This window comes from Pithys albifrons, chromosome 19 (assembly GCF_047495875.1).
Source record: "Pithys albifrons albifrons isolate INPA30051 chromosome 19, PitAlb_v1, whole genome shotgun sequence".
Classification (NCBI taxonomy): Eukaryota; Metazoa; Chordata; class Aves; order Passeriformes; family Thamnophilidae; genus Pithys; species Pithys albifrons.
The window spans coordinates 3,198,879-3,223,863 of NC_092476.1; the positions used below are offsets into that span (position 1 = coordinate 3,198,879).

Sequence of the window (24,985 nt, forward strand, 5' to 3'; positions counted from 1 at the left end):
TGGCTGCACATCAGGAATGACAACCTCTCCATCCATCCATCCATCTATCCCTGATTCCATGAGCGAGGCAGGGCACGGCAGAGCAGTGTGACCAGCTCCTCACTGTGCCATCCTGCGCAGCACCACCGACACGCACTGGCACCGCCGCGTTCCGGTAGGATTGTTCCCCGCGCCGCTCCGGCACAGCCGTGCCCCAGCCTTGGCTGCTGCCGTGGCTCTATTATTGTAGGGTTGCTGAGAAGCGTGGGGCTGACGCTGCCGAATTATTCTTAGATTGAGGGGGTGGAGAGGGGCCGGGAAAAGCATCAGCCAAAGGATTTGATCCATCAAATTGAAAGCCACAAGAGTGCAGAAATCTGTGAGGTTCTTCCAATGCCGCCCAGTAACAGCAACAGCTGGATTGGATTTTGGATAGAAGCACATTGGCACAGTCCCCTTTGATTAATATCCTGTATAACGACTAATTAATTCTAGAGGGGACGTGTATTTGAATAGTTACTGCAGGATAATGAAATGTCAAGTGAGCATTAAAACACACTTAGCAGAGGTTTAACGACTCGCAGCATCCGAGTGCATGTCCCGGCACCTCCACCCGCGCCGGGCCAACGCTCAATATGGCTTTAAACACCCCCCTGGTATTCCATCAGCCCCTGTTAACTGTGTTATTGGATCTCAATTAGCTCCTGATTGGAACGGGCTCTGTTTTGAAACACGTGGCCATTGCCTTCCCGCGTGCCTGAAGTGTTTTCCCTTGGCCGTGGGAATTGGGCAGGCGCCTGCGGCCCTGTAAATCGCTGCCTCAATTGGCCCTGCCAGAACAATGAGCCAGTTAATAATTAATGCCCATGTATTAATCAGCCTCCTTCCTGTGGAGCAGGGATGGAGCGGGCGCACGAGCCTCGATCCACGCTGCGGCATCCGGAGGGCTCCGGTGCGTCACTAACCAGGAGCTTGGCCATTATCCAGCTCTGGTGGCATCTACAGGTCTGAGAGTTCCCTGTCCACCTCCTCTGTGGCTGCCTGGAGATCCCCTCCATGGCCATCCCACCACGTGCCTGCTGCCAGCCCCAATGCCAGTGTGGCTCCCTGACACTGCTGCCCTGTGTCCAGCAATTGCTGCTGCTCACTCACACCAACCCCGCATACCCTCCCCAACGCCAAACAAGGCACAGAGCCAGATAGGAGCCTTCCCAGCACAAGCATTCCCAGGGAAAACCACCCTATGCTGCCCATTCCCCGCTTAGTGCTCCTCACCAACACCTCCTGTGTTCATCAGCTCCCAGTAATCAAATCACTGCATGGCAATTAGCTCCCCAGGGGAGAGGGCTGGGCTCTGCACCTGGGCTGGCAAAGAGATGGTCCCACCAGAGCAGGGGTGAACTCCAAGCAAGCAGTGGGAGTTTAGAGGCTTCTGGCTCCATGTTTTACATAACTGGGGGACTATGGGCATGAATCATTTGGGGTCCTCAATGGGCCTTAAAGGCTTGGCAGGGTCCTGTATGTGCAGCTGCTGTGTCATTGCATCCTAGGGGAACATGCACCCCAAAACAGCCCAGCAAGAAGGGAGGGGTTGAAGAGCCCCAAACCAACCCTAAATCTGCCTCAAATCTTGGTGAACCCATGCAGAAAGGCTCCTGAAAGCAGATGGGAATGGATCAGATACACCACATGCTGGAAAATCTACCCCGGGGCTGGAAGGGGGTGGCACTGGGAGGTTCCACCATGCCAGCCCTGCTTGGCTGGGGAAGCTGGGGCAAAGCCAGCCAGTGTTGGAGATGGGATTACACTTTTTCTAGCTCCAAGATCCCAGGAAAGGATATCTGGGCTTTTGAGGAGAGGTGGAGGATGCTTTAGTAGCTGCTAGGCTCCTGCACCAGCTGTGGAGTGGCGTGAGGAGAGGCACGAGGGCTGATTTAGGAGCTGGAAGATGCATCCCTACAGATGGGAGTCTGTCCAGAGGTAATCTATATGTAAGGTAATTTCCGAAGGCAGCAGGACTTGGTGCAACCCTTAATAGGACAATCTCATGTGATAAATTACCAGACCCAACTAATCTGCATGTTAAATTTCTTGTATGAGAAATAAATATCCTCAATTCACCAGAGAAGCGCTTTCCTTCCGAGGATTTCATTAAAGACATCAAACTGCCTGATTTGCATGTTATGATTCCTCGTACGAGGAGCAGTCGGGCTCCGGAGAGCTCGTGGAGAGCCTGACACCGGAGAGATTATGCAGGGAAAAACAGAGCTGGCCCTGGAGAGCAGTGCCAGGGCAAGGCTGTGTGGGCAAGGCTCTGCCACCCTCCCTGCTGTCACCTCAGCTGAGGGCACAGTGGGCATCAAAGGGGATGGGATGTCACTGGGGGGGGTCTCCCGGCTCAGAGGGCAGTGGGGATCCCATGGGAAAGCTGCACCCCATGCCAGTAGCAGGCAATGGAGGCAGCAAGCAGAGGGAAGACAGGGTGGTTCCTGATCCTACACTGCCCACAGGGATGTTCCTGGGGACACAGGTTCATGGGCACACACAGAGCCAGGCTGGTCCCTGATTCCCTGTGGTCCCCAGGGATGCTCCCACAGGGGGAATCCCTGGATCCATGTGTACACACAGAGCCAGACTGGTCCCCAACCCGCTTGCAGTCCCCACGGGGGAACAGCTCCACGCACACACGGAGCCAGGCTGGTCCCCAGTCAGCTCACAGTCCCTAGGGCTGGCTCCCAAGGGGGGCTGACTCCACACACACACACAGAGCCAGGCTGGTCTCCAGTCCTTCTGGAGCTCTTCATCACACTCGATCCCCCGGGATGCTCCTGAGGGAGGATGGCTCCGCATGAGCACAGAGCCAAGCTGGTCCTTGTTCCTGCCGTGGTCCCCAGGGTGCTCCTGAGGGATCAGCTCCACTTGCGCTCCGAGGCACTGCTGTGGCCATCGCTGGCTCGGGGCCAGGGACCTGCCGAGCCCGTTGCCCACCTGGCCCTCGTTGCTCGCCAACAGCCGCTCCGGTGGCAAACTGGCGTCGGTATCGCTGCGGGAAGGGCGGTCGCCATGGAAACACGCTGCCAAACTGGGAGAGCGGCTCCTTCCCTTGGAACGTGGCGTGAGCTCCTGAGACCATCAGCGAGGATGAAGAGGGGCGATCGGTGGGGAGAGGGGGCTGCGAGCCCCACCCACAGCCCCCCAAATGGGTACAGTGCACAAGAGCGACCACAGCAGAGGGATGCCCTGCTCAGGATAGGATCTGGGGAGCAGCAGTGAGGATGAGGAGGATGGAATGCTTGGAGACACATTGCCCTGGCTGGGAACCACGAGGTAATGCCACCAAAGGTGGCTGGGAACTGTGTTGATGCCACCCCATCCAGATGTCCCAGCCGCCCTGTTCCAAAGCCTCACTCATGGGCACAGCCGGGCCCTGGGGAAGGTCCCTCCAACCCCTGAAGTGTGGACACTCCAGGGGACACACACCAGCACCAAGGTGGGGGGGACTGGCTGCACCCTGCATGCTTCACCCACACCACCAGTGCCCCCAGAGCCATTCCTGACCCCAAATGGCCAGGAGTATCCCTGGGCCTCCCTGGCCATCAGCACGAGCCCTTACCCTCTCCAAGGATTACTCCGTTTCTAAACTCGTTAACTTTTAATTACAACCTTCCCACTGCCTGAGCAGGCTGGCTCTGCGCCACCGACAGCTCTATTAAAATTCAATTTCTGCCCATCATAACTAATTTTGGTCCTTTGCTTTCTCACCAGCAGCCTTCAATGCCAGGCAAGGCAGCCAAACGCTCGTCTCAACACTCTAAATCCCCACGGAGCCCCGGGCAGAGCGAAGGGATGCCGGCAGGTTCCTCTGAGCCAGGCAGGGATTTGCACAGCAGCTCTTTGCTTCATTTGCTGCGCTGGGTTTGTTTGGGTTTTCCCCACGTGTTTGTTTGTTTTCTTGCTTCCTTCCCTAATCCTTTCTGGCTGGATGTTGGAGCTGCAGGCGGGGGCTGGGGGCTCCAGTGGAAGGGAGTCACCTTGGAGCTGGGATGCAGCGATGCAGCGATGCAGGGATGTGGAGCTGCCAGGCTTCCCAGAGCACAGACACCAGTGCTGGTATCTTTCCTACATAAGGGTAAACTGAGGCATGGATCAAACCCAGAAGAAATCCAGGAGAGGAAGTCAGAAGTCCCCATTCTGGGTTTGGAGGTGCACCCCAGGTGCCCCAACTCACTCTGATGACATGGCAGAGCCCAGGAATGGGATCCTGCACCATTGTCCTGCCTGGGAATGAGCTGTCACTCTAGTCAAGTATGAGCTGTGGGAATTGTGGGGCTCCACACCAGGGCTGGGGACAAGAGGCTCATCCCACAGGGCATCTGGCACCAGTGCCAACTTCCAGCACTGAGCTGGGGACATCAGGGGCATGACAGACCTGCAGCCACCTTGGCTTAGTAGGGGACAGCCCCCAGGGTCCCCAAGGGTGGCCAGGGCTCCAGGATCCCAGCATGACACGGTGCTGTGGAGGGGACGTCTCCCAGCCACGCTATCTTTGTTCCTGGCATCCCGGAGCAGCCCCGCGTTGCTACAGCAACACGAAGCCCTTGAATTGGATGCCTTTAAAGGGGGAACGGCTTGTCTCGACCTGAATTATTGATTAAAACAGAGAGGATGACACACGCACTCAGAAGAGACAGCAAAAGGTGCCTGCCTTGATTTAAAGGCCAGCTCCAAGGGGCTAGAACTGCTCTGTGGCAGGATTAGTCGGCACACAGGGCTGGATGCCCAGATCTGGGCACTCCCTCATGCCACTCTGTCTTGCCCCTTCCCTGGTCTAGCTGTTCCAGGGAGCCACGAGCCAGCTGTGATCCCCAGCCTGGTGCTAAGGTGTTAATCTGCTTGTGCAAACACCTCCTCCCCGGTGTTGACCTGCTAAAATTCCCCGTTTGCTCTCCAAACAGAGCCAGCAGCTCCTGAACTGCCAACTGCTGCCTCTGTGCTGCCTCCTGGGATGGCAGCCCTGGCAGATCCCACTGTCAGGGACCAGTGTGCTGGGTGGGATTCACCACAGATGCTTGGCAGCATCAGTGAGGACTCAGAATCCCAGAATCATTCAGGTTGAAAAAGACCTCCAAGACTATCAAGTCTAACCTGTGACTGATCCCCACCTTGCCAACCAGACCACAGCACTGAGTGCCACATCCAGCTGTTCCTTGAACACCTCCCTGGGTGGCCCTTTCTGGTGACTGACAACCCTCTCTGGACTCACCGGTATTCCAGGGAGAACTTGGTCAGCTCCCGGCTGTTGTGCAGCCACTTGAACTCCAGGGGCCAGCTGCCCTCGGCCATGCACGTCAGGACCAGCCGGTTCCCCTCCAGGTGCACTTGGCTCCGCACTGGCTCCGTCTTGAAGTATGGGGAGACATCATCTGTGGAGAGAGGAGGGAGAGGGGGTGAGGGACATGCCAACCCCACATCCTGCCAGCCCCACAGCACCATGACCACTCATCACTGGATCCCTGCCCTTGGCAGGGGGTGGAATGAGACGATTTCTGAGGTGCCTTCCAATCCCAACCATTCCACGGTTCTGTGGGCATAACCATAACCCAGCAGCCACCTCCCCATCCCCCTGCCCTGGCCCTTGTGCCCCCCGAGCCATTCCACAAGCCCACTGAGAAGGGCTCAGCCTGCTGTGGGTTTATCTAAGCTGCTCCTTTGCTTTATTCCCAGCTGCCTTTGTAGCATCTCCAAAGCACCAAGCTTTTAACTCGGGGGGTGAAGGGGCGGAGGGGCTGGGAGCAAAGCAAGGCAGAACCACTTACTCCTCTCCTGTTTTATTTGCTAAGTAAAACTATAAATCGAACCACACAGCTCCATTTTCTGCTTAACAAATGGAAGCCCTTTTACTTCAAAGGCACATTCATATTCCCCAGCAGCTTTCAAGTGCACGTTCAATCACGGCTTCGGGATTTTCTTTGGGGTAGGGCTTCGCTTTCTTGTCTGCACGAGCTGAATTCCTGCGACGGATCTCTGCACTGTGGGCTCAGTGCGCTCCTGTGCCCCACTACCCTGGGGAGTGCCATGAGTTTGCAGATCTCAGAGGCACCCAGACACCCCCAGACTTGCACTGAGGGTCCCTCTCCTCGCTGGGGGTCCCAGCTCCAGCACACCTCCCTCACTGCACCCACATGGAAATGCTCACTGGATTTACACCCTGTCCTGCCTGGCAAAGGGGTGGGCATGGTGGTGCTAGATGCCAGGCAAGTCATTAGGAAGGGAAGGAGCAGCTTGTGGCTCGTTAATTTAATCCTCCTCTCTGACCTTCAGCAGCGCTGGCTGGAGCGGGCAGCTCTTATCCCAGCGTCCCTGCCTCAGGTCTGGGTTGGATCCGTACACTGGAGCATCAGGTCACCAAGCAAGGCCAATGTGGGGCACTAGGGCCAAACCCCACGGCAGCCCAGCATGTCCCAGATGGCACAGGGGCAGAACGGTGCCCAGTGGCACCAGGGCAGCTCAGTGCCCTGGCTGTGGCATTCAGCAGCACCAGCTGTGACTCCTGTCCTATAGCCTACTCCCGAGAGGTCGTGGCAGCCCTGCAGCAGCTGAGCTGCAGCTTTTGGGATGCCCAAGGAGTGGGCACACATGTGCTGCTGGCTGAGGGAGCCAGGGTCACAGGAACATTGCAGTGCAGGATCTGCGTCCCTGTGCACGCATGTGTGTGTGGGTGGGCACACGTGTCCCCATCACAGCCTGGCAGGAGCTTGACCTGCAAGGCCAGGGCTTCGCCCACGTTGGGATGAAGACTGGGATTACAGCAGCACCCAGATGGAAACGTGGCACAGCCAGATGACAGCTCTGGATCCAAACACCTCCTGCATAAAACCAGTAAATGAGCCATGGACCAGACTGGGGTCTGCTGGGCATGAAGCAGTTGATGTATCATGGCAGCGAGGACGCACAGCACAACAGGCTGATCCCCACGGCACAACGGGCTGATCCCCAGGGACTGGTGGTCCCCAGTGGTCCCACCAGAGCTCAGTGCTGTGCTGCTGGGGTTTGGCCAAGCACTCCAATGGCACAGTGGGACTGAGATCCTGTGTGCTCAGCACACCCCCTGCACTGAGCCAGCACCCAGTGCCCGGGAGGTGTCCTGGAGGCATTTGGGAGGTGTTTGGGAAGCGTTTGGGAAGCGTTTGGGAAGTGTTTGGGAAGCAGGGTGCTCCTGGTGCACCTTCCCCTGGGCCCGCACGCCGTTTGCATACATCCTAATTTGATTTTAAGCAGCTAAGGCTCATCGCGCTTTGAAGCGCCCGAGCCATCTGTTCTGCATTAAGGGGTGAAAAACGGCGCAGAGGAGGAGAGGCGGCTCCTAATTCCGTATTGATCGTGCCATGGTGATCCGCCCGCGAAGGTCACTGCGGCCACCTCGCACCCAGCGGCTCCCACGTCCCCCTGGAGACTCAAAACCACCCCAACCATGCCTGGAGGCAGCAGAGATGGGGATCCCAGGTCTCTCTTTCAAGGGGTGAGGGTGGCACCAAACTTTGAGTGGCCTTGTATGAAATCCTGATCATACTCCTGGGAGCACTCCTGTGCCCCTCCAGGAACCCCAGCCCAGTGGGGAGGAACCTGGAGAGGGGAATGAGGCTCATTTAGTGCCAGTGTCTCCAAAGAGACCTCTAGGAGAAAGACCAGGAGTTCCTGGTGTTCCCCTGCCCACCAGCTACTGGAGGGGAGAAGGTTGGCTGGTCCTGATGCTGAGCAGTGCTGTCCCACTGCCCCCAGCCCATCCTTCAGCCCCCCTGCCTCAGTTTCCCTCTGCAGCACCAGGCATCCCACCTCTGCTCCTTGGGGACAGCTCCTCTCTCCCACCATCCACAACAGGCCATGGCACTACCAAATCCAGGGTGCATGGTGTGCCCACCACCTCACCACAGAGCCACTATGGATGGGGGCTGCCATTCCCCCCATCCCAGACCCACTGGGAGGGCTCCTGGTGGGTGACAGCCACATCCCCCCCAAACGAAGGGTCATTACTGCTCATTCCGCCTCTCCCCCATCTGCTGTGGCTGTTTACACTCCACTTGCTAATTAGAGGCTAATTAGTTGGTGCAGAAATTCATCACTTTCCAAACACAGGCGGCAGCGAGGGGCGTCTCCAGGAACATCTGCACATCTGCCGGCAGCACAGGACAGAGCGGAGCTCCTGGAGCCAGCGGGCTGGTGCCACGTCGTGCCATCCTGTGCCATGCTATGCCAGTCCAAAATGGCTCCCTCCACTCAGAGGGTACCAAACTGCTTCATCCCCACCCTGCCCACACTGTGACCCCGAGGCTGAGCCGACCTGCCGGCACGGATGGGTGGGATTCCAGGAGCTGCCAACCAGGAAGGGGGACAGGAGTGACCCCACCTCTCTTCCTCCCCTGCCAACGCCACTTTAATGCCAGGCCCTGGCACGGCACTAATCCTGCCTAATGGGATCACAGTCTTGGCCCCTGCACTTTAGTTACATCAGGGCTGGCGGAGCCAGGGTTGAGCCCAGGGCTTTAGTGCCGAAGCGGGCATGGATGTAGGGCAGGGGCCCCCGAAAGAGCAGTAATGGATCCTAATTCCCAGGCATAATGGGCAAGCTGGGAACTAAGCTCCCCTCTCCCTAGACTCAAATCCCCCTTGATGGGAAAGGATGGTGAGTTTTAAGCCTGGAGGAATCCCAGAATGCCTGCCCAAGGGCAGGGCCCTGCCCAGCAGCTGCTGGTGAGGGGGTGGGGAAAGGAGAGTGCAGCCCCCCTTCCCCCCTACCAGAGGCAAGATGGGGATGGAGGTATGAGATTCAACTTCACAGGTCCCCCTGGTTACCCCCAAAGCACCCCCAGCTCATGGAACACCTGGGTCCCCTCCTGCCTGGCACCATGATCCTGAGAGCAACACAGTCCCTCTGTGCCTGTGTTCAGCACAGGGTCACCCCCTGCTTCCCCTTAGGGTCAGGGGTGACATCCAGCTGCTCCCCTTTCCAGCTCGCTAATTGGAAGCTGATCAGCCCAGCACATATTCCTGCTAATTAACATGAATCAGTGTGTTGTGCTGGGCATCCCAACTGGGCCGATGCCCACCAGCACCGATGCCCTAAATCCAGCCCACCAGTACCTGTGAGCTCCAGGTACCCAGTGGAGCCCAACAAACACCAAGGACCAGCACGTGCCTTAGGGAAAACACCACCACCACCCCTCTCCTTCCCAACAGCCCCTGGCTGTGACTGCTGCAGTCCTGAGAAGGGACCACTCCACTGTCTGCACTCCTGGACCACAGAAGAGGAGACAGAGCCATGGCCCTGCTCCCCTCAAAGCTTTCCAGAGCTCCCCCAGCCTTCTCAGGGCACCATCACCTAAAAAGGAGGATGGCAGCATGGAAAGGAGGGTGCCAGCCCTTCAGGAGCACTGGCATGGCCACCTGGCACTGCCACCAACCAACCTCCCACTCCAGCCCCCCCGGAATGGGGAGATGGAGCTAAATCTCTTTGGCATCAGACTCTCGCTGGCTCCGCAGCACGAAGAGATTAAAAAACAATAAAGAGAAAGCGAAACCCTCCGCTATAATTACCAGCCTTTAGCCGCCAGCGGAGGCAGGAGGGAGGGAGGGAAGGAAAGAGGGGGAAAAAGAAACAGAGGAGAAGAAGAAATCCACTAAAATTTTAATAGGAACCACTGCATTTAATTTAACGACACATTTTTTCAATTACCAGAATAATTGTTTTATTCATAAAACGAGTTTCAATAAGAGGGTAATTTTCCTTTGTTTTTATTATTCATTTGTGGAACATATTCCCGGCGCAGTTCCCCAGCACCGTGGCAGCCGCTTCACATCTGGGGGGCTGGGGGAGGCTGGGAGGGGGGAACGTCACCAGAGCAACCCATGGCCCCCAAAACAGCACCCATGGGGGACCACAACATCCCTGAGCACCCCAGTGGGGCCACAGCCTTGGCTGGGTGCAAGGAGAGGTGGCCCCAGGGGATCCATCCTGGCCAAGGGGTGCCAGGGACATCATGGTCCCCCTTGTGGCCACCTCAGCAAGGTGGCCCCGTGGGCTGGGGACAGGTGAATCCCCAGAGCTGTGTCCCTGCCCCAGCAGTCACACTCCCTGCTTGTTGAATGCCAGTGTGTGGTTGGGAAGCATCAATTTTTCAGTGGATGCTGGTAAAGCCACTGGGTTGATTAAATGACATGCTCCTGCGGGCACCGAGGGCACGGAGCCACTGCAGACCCCTGGCATGGCCACGGTGCTCCCAGTGTCCCCCCACAGTGCCCCCCCTGGGTCCCCACAGGGCAGGTGGCAGGTGCAGGGGGATTAGCAGAGCTCTCCGACACTGCCAGAGCCATTAGTATTCCTGAGACAAGGCTTCATCCCCTTAATAAAAAGCAAACATGGAATTGAAATGCTGAATTCTCCTGGCACCTGGAGAGCTGCAGAGCGTAATGTGATGCTGGGCGGGGACTGGAGGAGACCCAGGCAACGTCTTGGGGTGCCAAGGATGGAGCCAGGCAGGGGTTCACATGGAGAGGGGTTCACTCACCATCCTCACAACACCTGAGCAGTTACAAAGCAACCTGAGGCTCACAGGTTCCATCCTCCTCATCCCATCACCCACCAAAGCCACAATCATAGAATTACAGAACCCCAGAATAGTTAGAGTTGGGAGAGACCTTAAAGCTCATCTTATTCCACCCCTTGCCATGGAGGGGGGGGACACCTTCTACTACACCAGGTTGCTCCAAAAGCCGTCCAACTTACCTTGAACATTGCCTGGGATGGGGCAGCCCCAGCTGCTCTGGGCAGCCTGTGCCAGGGCCTCACCACCCTCACAGGGAAGAATTTCTTCTGTGTAATCTCTCCCAACCTTGGTCCTTGGTCCTGATTCCAGCAGAGAGGGCTGGAAGAGGCACAGCCACAGGGATACTCAGCTGTTCCTTGCTCCCCCCAGGCTGAGCTGGTGCCACGGAGCAGTCCCACTTCCCCCTGGCACACAGAGTGGTGCCAAATGCACCTGACATGATCATACCCATCTCATCCCTACGGATCAGCCCAGCAGCTCCGCACACTCCCACTCATGGCATGTCTTTTGATGTGGGTTTTTTCCTTTTTTACTAAGAAAAAGACTTATAATTGCAGATGTGACCATTAATCCTCCCAACTTACTTTGTTCCCTTCCTTCCTCGCTTTCCCCTCCCTCCCTTCTCCCCCCACTGAGACCGAGAGCTTTAAAACTCTCCTTCTGGCTATTAATTAAAAGCAACCTCTCCACTGCCGTGAGTGTACTTGCCATAAATTAATAGCAGCCTTCTTAATCAAATCTTATCTCCTCTCCGAGCGCCCGGCACACGGGGCCGGGTTGGTATCCCAGCCCGCCCAGCCGTGAAATGCAATTCCCGATGCTCCAGTGGCCTCGGCAGCTCCGCTCCGGCTCCTCCTCCCCGGCGCCTGTACCTGTGCCGGCCCGGAGTCCCCACCTGGGCCGGGAGGGAGGAGAGGGGCCCGGCCACCCGCGAGGAGGTGGCTCCCGAAGGACGCGCTCCATTTCTCAGCCATTTAGCGCGTTTATCCGCGGCCCCCGCGGACGGCACTCGCCTTCCTGAATTATTTAGGAAGGGTTTGGTGCTCCGAGGCTGTGAGAGCAACGGTGGGAAATTCTCCTGCTGGAGCTGGGGGCACAGAAAGACAGCAGGGTCAAAGCTTTTGGAGGGTCAGCTGAGGGTGATGCTCTTGGACCTGTAAGCTCATGGTGCTTCAGTTTCTGTGGCACATTGGAGAGCATCATTCCCCCAGTCCCTCAGCCTGGTCCCCCATTCGTGTCCCACCACATTTTCTTTCTCCCCACCCACACTTTGCCTTCTCCAAGTGCTGCCCCTTCCCAAGGGCAGGTGCAACCTCAGGATGACAGTGAGGACCCACATGTCCCACAATGCCACTGCAGCCCCTACACCGCACACATCTCCAGCCAGCCACAGCTCTGATCTGTCCTGGGGAGCCCAGTGGGGCTGCAGCAGCCCCCACCCCTCCCTTCCAAGCTGCCAGTTCCTCAGTTCCACAGGATTCTCAGGCAATACAAGTGAGCTGGGACAGAGTGGGACTTGGACACAGTGCTCTATGGTCACTGGGGCTGCTGACTCCAGCCCTCTCCTTTGCCATGCAGAAAAACCAGTGCTGGATGTGACCTTCCTTCTTGGCAGAGGCAGCGCTGTCTCCTTGATGGACTGAGACAGGCATGGGGGGCTCTGGCAGCACCACAGTCCAAGCCAAGCCTGGAGCCCTGAGGAGACAATGGGGGTTGCAGCAGGAGCCACACCAAAACGGAGCTGCTGCTCCTCAAGCGATTGCAGCTCAGAGCTAAGAGGGTCTTCAGCCGAGGCAGAGCAGCCTGCAATGCCTCTGTTGCTCAGCTCCAACCATGCTGGGATCATGGGAATAAAACCACCTTTGTGTACCTAAGGGGGCCGCAGCCCCTGAGCCACAGCTGGAGCAGGGACGTGTCACCGGCATTCAGGAATGCCGGAGCATCTCGCAGTGGCTGCATCCCTCCAGCGGCAAACCCAGTGCTGTACCCATTCTGCCCATGACCAGGCACCACTGCAGCCCGGGAGGGAAGAGCCGGAAGGCCCCAGGGGTAGCGCAGGCACTCAGTGCCCTCCAACCATCTGCATGTGCTCAACAATGACCTTGCTGCCGAACACATCCGTCCTTGCCCCGATGCCTCCCGCTGAACCTGTCGGGCTGCTCAGAGCACGGGGAGCTGCTGCTCTGCCATAGGGAAGGGGCACCGGCAGCAGGAAGGCTGCTGGCCATCAGAATGCTGGCCCTGGAGCTCAGGGGACAGCTCCTGCCTCCCTGGAGGGACACAGCTGGAGACAGGCACCTCACCTCCATCCAAACTTCTGCTTCCTTGTGCAACTGCTTTAGCAATTCCCTCACATAGGAAAAAGGCTTTTAGGGTGGTGGGAGAGCCCTGGTGACACAGGGACACCTCCCAGCAAGGGTGCAAGCACACATGCCTGTCACCCCAGGAGGGCTGGCAAAGAAGAGCAGCTGAAACCAACACTGTCACCCCAGTGAGGAGCTGGGCTGAACCCAGCAGAGCCCACAGCTCTGGCACCGCTGCCCTGCTCCCTGTGCCTCCCTCGGAAAGGATTTGGGGTTTCCTACAAGCCGTAAGCCGATTGCAGAGGTGTGGTAACTGGATTAGGTGGGAGGCTGAGGGAGAGCAGACCTGGAGGAGCTGCTCAGCAGAGCACAGCTCCTGCCCGTGTGACACCACAGGATTTGCAGAGATGGCGCTTAAACTGATTTCCCTCCCTTAAGCCTCTGGAAAGGTGAAGCTGCAGGAGGGCTGTGGGTTCTGCCCCCTCCTCACCCCTGCAAAAACCCTGCAGGGCCCCAGAGTGGGCTGGCAGAGGGGTCATGTCCCCATGTCAGTCCCTGCAGCCACCCATGTCCTCACACTGGCAACAGTCCTGTCTCCACACTGGTCCCAACAGCCAGCCCTTCCCAAATCACTGGCAGTAGGTCACATCCCCACATCAGTCCCTGCAGCCACCTCTGCCCACGGCACTGGCAATGAGACCTGCAAGTGACACTCCAGTGCCTCAGGGAGCAGCACAGTGACCCCAAACCCTGGCACAGCTCCATCAGCACCCACCACCCACCCACGGCAATAATCCCCGCTGGCAGCAGACGCCGCTCGGGGCTCTCGGTGACATCCCTGTGGCTAATCCAAACTGACCAGTGCAGGGCACAGCAGGGGGGACCATGGCCTCAGCACCCAGCTCAGGGAGGCTTCTCCAATCCTCTACACAGCCCCATGTGGGGCAAAGGTGATGCCAGTGGGACTGCAGCAGTTCCTGGGATGTAGGATGCAGGAGCAGCCACCGAGCAATGCCCCCCAAGTGATACCTCCCATAAACAATGCCCCCCTCTCCTCCCACAGTCCCCAGCACGGTATTGGTGTCACCTGCAGACTGCGCAGCAGTTTTGCCAGTGTCACACCTCATCCATCTCCACTGGAGATCTCCCGCGGCGCTTCCCGGCCTCAGGGTGGGGGAAGAGGCAGCGGGTGTGATTTCCAGAGCCAGAGGCACTCAGGAAAAGCCCAGGCAGAGCCCAGGAGCCCCAAAACCAGCCAAGGCAGCCTCAGCATGGTATATGGATGGATCTGCCCTGGCACTGCCAGCATGAGCACCTCACACCCAGTGGGTTGCCTGTCAGGGTCATGCCATCCCCTAGGACAAACAGACAGAAGGATGGATGTCTTCCTCTCCCACTGCATCCCGCCAGGCCAGGCCAGTGGGACACCCCGATCATGCTGCAATCTCCCCTTCCTCCTCCCACATCTGTCTCCAGGCCCATACTTATTTATTTATTTGTTAATTAACTGCTGTTTCCATAACAAATGCTCCAGCTTCTCCCAGCCTCCAACAGCCCTGGGGCTGGATTGTTAACTAGGATTTTAATTTGTTAATTAAAAGCAGGATGGCTCCATAACAAGCTCCTCTTCCACAGCCAGGGCTCTCGGCAGGCTCAGTGGGCCATGGGCAGCCTCACCATGCACAGATGAACCCACCCAGAGATGGGGGACAACGGGAGGGGAAGCCCAGCTTCCCCAGGACAAGGGATGTTGGAAAGAGGCTCAGGATCTCCCTTCTTTCCAGCAGTGGTGCTGGAGACAATACCACTCTTTTTATGGTCTCATCCTGGAAAACCTTCCCCCAGATAGGACACAACCCCTAGCACGTCTCCCCAGTCATCAGATGGCCCCACACCTGGTGACAGACCCTCCTCTGCTCACTGCAGCAGAGCCAGAGCATTGCCAGCATCATCCCCTCAGGATTTGCATGGACCACAGCCTGGGACAGCCCCTGTGGCACTGGGGACCCAAAGCCAGGTGTATCCTGGTGCCAACGTGGGCCAGGTAAGAGCTGAGATGCTCCCAGAGCCAACAGAGAAACATCAGCCCTGGATGGGAAACAGGAATCTATTCAGCCCCATGGCTGGGAACAGAGCAGGGCTGTGTGCCTGCCCATCCCTGCCACTGGAAAAACCAACATTTCCCTCACGGGAAACCCCAAACAGACACACACACGGCCCTGTTGTGTGTCCCCAGCCCTGAGCCCTGGGGGCCCACAAGCAGAGCTTTGTGCTCCAAGTAGCCTCTGTGGACCCCCACACCCAGCTCTGAACACACGGACCCCACAAGTCTGGCCCCAATCCTGACCCCAAGGCATGGAGCTCCAAACCCAAACACACAGACCCACAGCCAAGGGACCATGCATGGATGACCCACAGCCAAGGCCACATGCATGGATGCTCCTGGAGGAACAGCAGCCCCCCTAGCCCAGCAGTACATTCCCAAAGCTGCCCAGCTGTGGGGAGCACAGCTGGGCATTGCCCTGCTGAGCCTGTCTCCATGCAGGGCACAGCCCTGTCCCCAGCTGGGGATGTTTCACAAGCTTCAGGCTCCGGCTGAGGCTTCTTCCCCAGCAAACTCCTTCCGACGGCAGAAATCCTGTGAAGCCCACGATTACACAGCTCCGCCGTATCTGGGTCACTGCTGTGAGTCACAGACACCCAGAGAGTGACTCAACGCTATTAGAGGGGCCAGATCCTGGGGTTGATTTCCCCAGGAGACACTCCAAAACACTGAGGAAGGGAAGGATCCATGGCCATCACCTCCAGGCCCTGGAGAGCTGGCAGCCAGGCACTCTCTGGGTAGGAGAGTGGGTTAACACATATCCCACTCCCTGCACCTCAGCCCTTCCCAAAGGCTTTGCCAGAGGAACAGGATTTGGCCACATGGATTTGGCAGCAACAGGCTCCATATGCAGCTGCCAAGAAAGGTGGGGGTCCCAACAGCCCAGATCCCAACCCCAGGGTGGTCCCAGTACAGGGTGGGATGAGTGACACACAAGCCCAGGGCAGCCCAGCACAGCTCAGGGCTGGATTTGGCCCCTTGGAACATGCTGAGTGTATCCTTCAGGAATTCCTGGAAGGCAACCACAGCCCTGCACTGTGGCAGCTCCTGGGGCCACAGTGACCGAGGAGGAGTGGAAAACCAAAGCCACCACAGACTTGCCCTGTGGGAGCCTCAACAGCACCTGGGATGTCCCTTCAGCAAGTGGCATCCATGTCCCACATCCCCCAGCCCCACAGGATGCTCAGCAGACGGACAGACAGACAGACAACAGCTGCTTCCCAGGCTCCCCACGAGAATCCCAACGAGGCGGCATTTCCCAACCAAAAAAATACAGCAGGGAAAGAAAAACAGAAGAGAGAAACCACAAGAAAAACCCCACTGAGCCCTTCCCAGGGCACTGACGCAATCAAGTCGCCAGCCCCGTGGGATGGAAAGTATTCTGCCAGCTCCTGCCCTTCCTGTGCCAGGTGCAATGAAGGCACTGGTGGCCACAATCCCCCTCCACAGGGCACGGCCCCGAGCCAGTGGGCACTGGGCACTCGCCCATTCACTGGGGTGTTGCCCAGACTTCCTTTTTTCTAAGTATTAATTAGTCATTGCATTGCTCACTTGAAACATAAATAGCTGTAGCATGACAGCAAACATGAGTTTTCCTTGGAAAAAGCTTTTTCCAAACCTTTTCCCTCACAGACATCCCTGTTCATGGGTGGGGGACGGGAATAACTGGCAGCCCACAATCCTCCCTCAAGCCAGCCCTGAATTTCCAGGGCAGAGCAGCAAACTCTGGTCATTGCATTTATTCACACACTTGTGGCTCTCCCAGCCAGAGGGGCTTTTCCAGCGGACACCGCGCCAGCGATTCCAGCCTGACGTGAAGCTTATGGGGAGAAGCCAAGCGAGCGAAACTCCCCCGGCGCCGCGGGTGAAGGGCTGCGGCAGCTCCGTGCCCTGCTCCCAGCACGTGCTTTGCTTCCCCTCTCCGCTGCACAGCCCCACTGCCCTCCCGGTCCTTCTTCTCCACCTTCAAGTGAGGAAAGCAGAGAAAACAAGGTGATGAAGGCACCCATCAATCACCTCCCTGCGCTCACACGCAGGCAGGAACCAGGTGCTGAGCCCTTCGCGGTGCTCAGCCGGCGGGGAGGGCTCTCCCAACAGCAGAGCTCAGAATTAAGCATCCCACCCTAATGAGTTGATTTTATTAGTTTGTGAACGCATTGAGAACTCATTATCAAAATAAACATCAACTCACTCCACCGAGCACGGTGCTGCACGCCCTGGCAGCGCCGCAGCTGGGGCCACGTGTGGCTCCCACCCCGGGATACGCCGTGGGTTCCCTTCGTGCCCTTTCCCTGGCACTGACTGGGGGTGCCAGGGCAGAGATGCCCACCCTGCAAAGTCCCTTGTGCCATGAGCTTCGCTTCCCCATTTTGGCTGCGGGGTTCCAGGTAGGGCACCCGGTGTCACTGCTCGCTGGGGTGGGACATGCCCACCCCGAGCTCCTGCCACCCCAGCAGGTCCCCTGGGAACTGCTCGGTGCTGCTGCAGGGTGGGAAGCACAGCCACGACCCCCCAGGGCTGCTGCAGGGCAGGTAGAAGTTCCCACTCCATCCCAGGGTCTTCAGCATCCCCAGAAGCCAGTGCAGCGCTCAATGCTGGAGCACGGAGGGCTCAGCAAGACCCCCAGACCCCCCGAGGACAGGCAGGGCAGGAGGCAGCACCCCAAGCCCGGGAAGCCAGCGCCAAAACCCCCTGGGCAGGGCTGTGGCGGGATGCGGGGGCACAGCGGGCGCATTGTCCGGCTCGGCAGGACGTGCTCCCTTTGGAAACAGCAGCTAATCCCATTTCATCCCTCTTCACGGCCATCAGCTGTTTTTCAGGCACGCAGGAGGCGGGTTGCTGAAACCAGAGCTTTTGTGTCCGCCGGTCCCAGCCCCCTCCAGCCAGCCCGCCCGGCCCCACGCTGGCCGGGAGCAGGCAGCGTGTTCGCACCCAGCTCCAGCCCCAACCAGCCCTTCAGAGAACGCCAGATCCATGCAGGACTCAGGATCTCCCTTCATCTCCCCCCAGGCTCTCGGCCTGACCCCTGGCCCAAGCCCAGGCAGGCAGAAAGAGGAGGAGAAGCACTGAGCATCCCACCACACAGACACCCACGGGACCAGCCACCCACAGAGCGTGGCACTGGATTGCTCCCTTCTGGGGGACACACGCTCCCGAAAGACACATAAATGTCCCCATAGAAGCCCAGTAATGCCCAACTTGTTCCCCAGATTCAGCTCAGATTCCTCACTCAGCAAACCAGGATGTGCTTGGGAGGTGCCCCTGCAGGACAAGGACAGAGGGACAGGCTCTTCCAGCCATCCTGGGAACACATCCCAGCCCTGCAGAACACATGGAGAACACGTGGGTCCCCAGCCCCATTCCAGTCCCAGAAAAACGCCCTCAGGATCCAGCAATTCCCAATTAAGATGATCTAAGACCAGCATTTCCCTTCATCAAGTTGATGAAGGAGACCCACCACTCCAATCACTGGATCTGCACCTCGTAGCTGGGGTAACCTGTTGGCATCAGGGACAGCCACTGTCCCCACAGCACATGCCCCCACCCTTCATGACACACAAGGGGTAGAAGGACTTTGCCAGACACCCTGGCACCTCCTGGCTATGCACACAGATCCCAATATCCCAGAGAAATTCCTCCAGGGAGCAGCACTCCTGCAGAAGAACCCGTATCCCACTCCCTGCCCTGGCAGCACCCTGGCATTGCTGTGCATGGATCTGGGAGGGCTCAAGGTTACAGCCGAGGACTCGCAGGTTGTGGCTCACCCAGCAGTGCAGAAAGCAATTAACCACCACAGCTAAAATTAGTTCAGTGGTTTCTTCTCCTAATGGTCAAACTCATCAAGGCTTCCCCACTCTGGGGGCCTCAGCACCTCCACACGACAGAGACAGATGGATGGGAGCTGATGGAGCCACTAATATGGGCAGGGCAGGGGGACATCAGCTGGCACCATGTCAGGGTCCCCTTCCCACTACGCTCACTGCCACAAGCGGGGCACCAGCTGGCACCATGGTCCCCTTCCCACTGTACCCTCCACCCAGTGCCTCAGTTTCCCCTCAGCTGCCTGGGGTGGAGGGAAGCTCCCAGAATGCTCAGGACAGCTGGCCTGGAGCTGCCACACGCAGAGGTGGATGACAGGGACAATGAGGGCTGGCAGGGAGGGAGGGTGGCTTCAGCATTCCTGAAATTGCCACCATGCCATCTCCACAACCAGCCAGGATGCCCAGCTGCTGGCACATGGCAGCAGCTGATCCCAGTGCTCAGGATTTTCCATAGAATCCTAGGCTGGTTTGGGTTGGAAGGGACCTTAAATCTCATCTTGTCCCATCCCACTGCCATGGGCAGGGACACCTTCCACTGGACTAGGTTGCTCCAAGCCCCATCCAACCTAGCCTTGGTCCCCTTCCCCAGCCCGAGGTGGTGACAATGATCCACACAGGGAGGTGTCACCACAGAGCACCCAGTCACAGCATCCCCAGGGATGGTTCGGCTCGAGGCTGAGAACTCCCCACACCCAAGTCTCCATTCCTGGGGGCCCCATCAGAGTCGGGAGACAAAGGGGGTTGGGGACCAGCTGCAGCCCAGGAATGTCCCCTGCCCTCAGCCTCGTTCCCAGGGATCAGGTTTCCCAGTTCCCAGGCAACCCGAGACCGGCATGGCTTTCCATGCAGGCATTCCTGCACCCCCGGGGGTGGGGGCAAGGGGAGGAGGCCGCCAAGGGGCCCACTGCCTGCCCCGGGCACAGGCAGGTGGTAGGACTCAGGCTGGGAAGAGGGGCTGGAAGGTGAAGCATCACTGGCAGAGAGGTGTGGGATGTACCCTCAAAGTATCACTGGGAGCAGGGGATGCACCCCCAAAGTGTCATTGGAAGCGGGGGGGGGGATCACACACTCCAACAGCTGGTCCCAGCCCCACAGAATGGTGCTGAGGGCAGTGCCCACCCTGGTGGCATCGCCAGCATGCTCGGGGTGTGAGAGATGCCATGCAGGGCCAGCACAGCAGGGAGCTGCTGCCAGCACATTCCTGCCTGCTGGTGGGGCAAAGAGTGGCAGGAACAGACCCAGAGTCTGGATCCTTCTCCATGGAGGTCTCTGGAGAGTGGAAACCCCAAAACACAGCAGCAGCTGTGGGGATGAGGGTTGTCCCTGGCATCATCACCAACCCTGGCTCCATGTCCTTTCCAGCAGCTCCATGCAACACTCACACACACTGGAGGACAAGCTCCCAGGACACCCCATTGCCCCAGCACCCACCACCCTGGGCCATTCCAGCTCCAGAGGGCTGCTGGATCCCGCTAGGTGTGCTGGATCCGCACGGATACTTTGGAAGGCCAAGGCCTGGTGCCAGGAGGCACCGACGGAGCACCAGAGCCACCAGCCCTGGCACAACCCCGGGCACCGCAGGGGCTCAGCTCTCCCTTCGTTAGCACAATCACATCACCACTGACAGCAGCATATTTATTCCTGGCCGGTTTTCACCCAGCCACACGCCACTTGCTAATGAGCTCAGGGCGGTAACAAGGGCTCAGAGGGGAGGGCACCCCCAGCTCACCCAGCCACCCACCCAGAGAGCACCCAGAGAGCTCTGCCCCCACAGAGCACTGCCCCCCAGGTCTGTATTCACCCCAGGCATTGCCAGCCCTGCTGCTACAAACACCAACACGCCCCCAACCAGTTTGTATAGGGCCTACAGTAATGTGTGTGTGGCTAGAGCTCGTCCCCAGGCAGGAACCAGCCAGAGGCACAGGCTGGGGACAAGGACACGGTTGGCAGAGCGGCAGAGGCAGGGTCACCCCTCGTCACGCCACTCGCCAGCCTCCCTACTCCCGCTTTAATTATCAGCGTTTTCCCAGGTTCTCCAGCAGCCTGCTCGCTCCTTTCCCCTCTCCTCCAGCTCCTGCGTTCACTCCTGCCGAGAGGAAATGCCACCGCAGCCCAGTCCCGTCACTAAGGGACGAGCAGCACTCGATGTTGTCACTCACAGTGGTCCCCGGATGGCACTGGAGCAGGAGCTGCACAGCCTTCCCCAGCTCTCCCTGCCCACCAGTGCTGGCAGCTCTGGACCCACAGGGAGCAGGGGTGGGTCCAAGCCCCCAAACACTCTCCATCCCACTGGCAGCTCTCATCCTGCCTCAGCAAAGCACTGGCACCCCAAACCTTTGGGCACCAGCACAGTGATGGGACACAGTGACAGGGGCTGCCTGGGACTGGACTGTACCCCCTCCCTTATGGTTATCAGGTCATCAAAATTTCATCATTGCTGTGCCCAAGCACTAATGGCTTCCCAAGCAGCATCAAATTTTAATCTTCCCTTCCTCTCCCCTAAAAGCCACTCTCTCCTTCCTGAGCTGGAGTGTTGCATGAGGCCACCAGCAAATGTGCCAGTGCTGGCAGAGACAAGGGAGCAAGGGCCGGAGACCTCACACTCTGCCATCCCCTCCTGCTCTGATGCCACTGGCACAGAGGAACCAGCAGCTCCCATCACCCAAATCCTCGCATGAGCCTGGCACATCCCCAGGAGGGCACAGGGGCTTGTGCTTGTTCCCTTCCTGCTCAGCCCCATGGGGTTCCACGTGTGCAGACGTGTCCAAGCTCCACACGTGGGGGACAAGACACTGGAACTCCTCCACTGCCACCTCTAATAAGCCTCTTTGGTGGAAGCTGCCCATTGCAGGCCTCTGCCCCAAATCCTGTCTGGAACCTTAAGCCTCCCAAATCCCTCCTGGGACTGGCCACAGCCTCCTCAATCCCATTAGAGGTGCTATGCCAGCACAGGGGGTCCCAGGCTGTGCCCCCAGCACTAAATGTGGGAAAACCACATCACTGGAGGCCACAAAATCTGTAAGCACTGCGGAGGAGACGGCAGGAGACCTCCAAGTTCCCCCAGCTCTTGGGGAGCCCTTTATCGCCTCGTTAATCACCCAAGGGGCCCTTTGCTGGTGGGGTGGGCTGCCCATGCCCCCCAACCCTGGCACAGCTCCCCGGGCCCGGCACAGTTCGCACTGCGACAGCTCCTGCCCGAGCAGAGCTGCCTGTGAGCCTTCCCCCAGCTCCGCATTGGGCTCCGGGTAATTAGCGCCAGGCCCCTAATCAATAAGTTATTTTTTGCCATGGGTAATTAATAATTACACAGCACAGACAGCCTGTAATTAAACTCCCAACCCCTCTCTCACGGGCAATGAGGGGCCTTTGTTTTACCAACCGCAGGTATTAAAGTGCCTCACCCCGCACCTGGACAGCCCCCGCGCCCTGGCCGGGGAGGTCTCACGCCATCATCTCCTCCTTCCCTTCCCTATTGATCCTTTTCTTTGGCTGCCAGAATCAATAGACCCGGCACAAAGCGCTGCTGCCCCTCGCTGCCAGCCCTGCGGGGATGCCCTGCCCGCCCCACCGCAGCGGGAACGAGTCAGAGGACAGAGCCCACTGCCAGACATTCTGCCCGCAGGCTGCCCCTACCGCAGCTCCCTCACCCAGCACCCTGTCCAGCCCAACCGGATGCAGTGGAGAGTGCCAACACCCCGCGGGCACCGCAGCTGGGAGGTGACCCTGCCGGTGCGTCCCCAGTGGCACCCGCGGCAGGGGAGACAGGCACGTGCCAGGCTTGGGAATGATCCCTCCAGCACAACCAGCTCGTCTGTGGCCGCTGCCACGCCGGGGCCGGGCACTGAGCAATGTCACACCACCCGCGGGGACGTGACACGCGCCGCAGACAGCTGAAGCCGCAAAGCTCGGCTCCTGCGCCAGCAGAGAGGAGCAAAGCCCCTTCCCCACCCCTCCGGAGGGGCTGCAGCACCGGCAGCCCCACGTCTCCCACCCCACGGTGAGACCCTGGAGCTCCACGGATAAATGGAAGGAGATTGGGTCACTCCAGGAGCCCGTCCCGCAGGCGGGGAACAAACGGATCACAGGGGACCCGCCAGCCGGAGACGCCAGCCAGGAGAAGAGAAACTCGGCAAGGGAGTGAATCAATCAAAGAGACCTTCAGAGCTCCCCACACAGGGCCTGCCCGGATAATATACTGCCGCTTTAGATGTTATGTTCTGAACTTAATTACTGAGAAATTATAGCAGTGCTGGGGGAGGCTCGGGGGGAGCGGGAGGACGGGAGCGCACGGGGACTTCTGGCTCCACTTGCTGCCGCAAACAAGGGCAAGAAATGTCGCGGGTGAGGACCCCCGGAGCTGCACCCCACTGTGGCCCCCCATTTCCAGTCTGGATCCGCTCATTCCAGGCTCAGAGATGGAGGCAGCCACGCTGCAGCTCTGCCAGCCGGGAGCCTCCTCTGTGGTCCCCTGGGGACATTCACTACCAAGGAGGAGACTCGGGGGCCTCTCAACATCTCTGAACCCCAGTTGCACCCCAAAGGGCCACAAACTAAATTTATATCCCCGTGGGGTAGTGGAGCAGCTAAAACCAGCCTGTGCCGTGCCCAAGTCCGAAGGGCAAGGAGCTGAGAGTGGCTCACCCTGCCCAGAAACACTGAGGCCCCAACGGCTGTTGGGGTGCAGAGGGAGCCCCGGGCAACCACAGGGGCTCAGGGGTGCAAACCCCCCCAGCTCCAGGCCCCTGCCCCCTCAGACCAGCGTCTGGAGGTCGACAGGACCATGATCACGGCATGAACTGCACCCTGGGAGCCCCCCAAACTTGCCACCCAGGTTTCGTGGGACAACAGAGGGTCCCCAGGGAGGGGGTGAAATGGGCGCTCCCCGGAAATGCTCAGGCTCCCGAGGGTGGTTCAGCTCAGTCTCTACCCCATGCTCAGAACAAGTTACCCCCATCCCCAGCCTGGGGGCAGTTATGCGGCAGGGGAAGGCAGAGCAGAGCAGCGCTGTTTGCCCCCCCGAGCCCCGCCGGACATCGCGTTCCGCCCAAAACCGGCGGGTCCCGAGTCCTGGCTCCAGGGAGGCTTCGCGAACACCACGGATGCTGTGCCCTCCCCGGGAGGAGCTCCGCGGCCGCCTCGCTCCCACCCCCGGGCGGGCACATCGCTCTCCCAGCCCAGGGGTGGCAGAAGATTCGCTTGAGGGGCGCGGCGCGGAGACCCCGCACCTCTCCGCGGTCCATTCCCCGCCACCTCCATCATGCCCTTACCTTGGGCGCCGGCTCCCGGGGGGCCGGGCAGGGCGAGCACGGCGAAGCAGAGCAGCCCCCAGCTCCGCAGCCGGGCCATGGCTCCGCCGAGACGGGCTGAGGGGGCTGTGGGGGGACAACTTCCCCGACTTTATAATCCGGCCAGCTCCAGCGCAGGGATCCCCGCAGCAGCGCTGCTCAGGGTCAGGCGAAGGCGCGGAGGTGAAGGGCTCCTCGTGGGATTGGGGAGTGTCGGCAGGCAGCTCCCCACCATCGGCAGCTTCCCCGGGGACGTAAGGAGCCGGGACCCCAAATCCCGAGCGGGGCCGGGAGCCGAGCCCCTCCCCGAGCGCTGCGCCCCGCGTCAGGGAAAGGGACGGGAAGCGCAGGGCGCCGCGCCCCCGGCCCCTCCTGCCCGCCCGGGCTCCATGGGGGCCGGGTCCCCGCCGCTCCGGGGCTGAGCGAAAAGTTTGGGGGCGGGGGACAGCCCCTCCTCAGCGCTCAGCTCCTGTCTAGGGACATCCCCTCCTCGGCGGCTCCAGGCGAAGGGGACTAGAAGGGATTCTTCCCCCGCAGGGAATGGGGGAAAGTGCGGCGGCAGCCGGCGGCGGCGCGGGGTCCCGCTCGGAGCCGCGGGCGGTGCGCGGCGGGCGGGCAGGCGGCGCCGCGCCGACCCCTCTCGGCGCTCCGGCCGCGGCTGCTGCTCCTCCTGCGCTGCGCGGCGGCGGAGTGAGCGGCGGCGGCGGCGAACGGCGGAGCCGGGGGCAGCCCGAGCCGGGAGGCGGGGAGACGGCGCGGCCCCGAGCGCTACCCAGCGGCCGCGGAGGGAGCGGGCGCGTTCCCACCGGCCGCCCCTGGTTCGTGCGGAGCGGGCGGGGTCCCCCTCCCCGAGCCCCCAGTGCCCCCGCTGTGAAAGCAGCAGCTCGCGTCT

The 24,985-nt window shown here is 59.5% G+C and overlaps 1 protein-coding gene across 1 annotated transcript in view; it reads right to left on the reverse strand.

The window, feature by feature from the left end:
- SDK2 (sidekick cell adhesion molecule 2) overlaps positions 1–24,663 on the reverse strand; it is a 46,671-nt gene extending 22,008 nt beyond the window's left edge. Inside the window, exons 1-2 of the mRNA XM_071573777.1 lie at positions 24,076–24,663; positions 5,243–5,402 (exon numbers count right to left, since the gene is read on the reverse strand). Coding sequence (XP_071429878.1) covers positions 5,243–5,402; positions 24,076–24,154 — 239 coding nt within the window. The 5' untranslated portion in view covers positions 24,155–24,663. The remainder of the gene's footprint in view (positions 1–5,242; positions 5,403–24,075) is intronic.
- Positions 24,664–24,985: the final 322 nt, after the last annotated feature.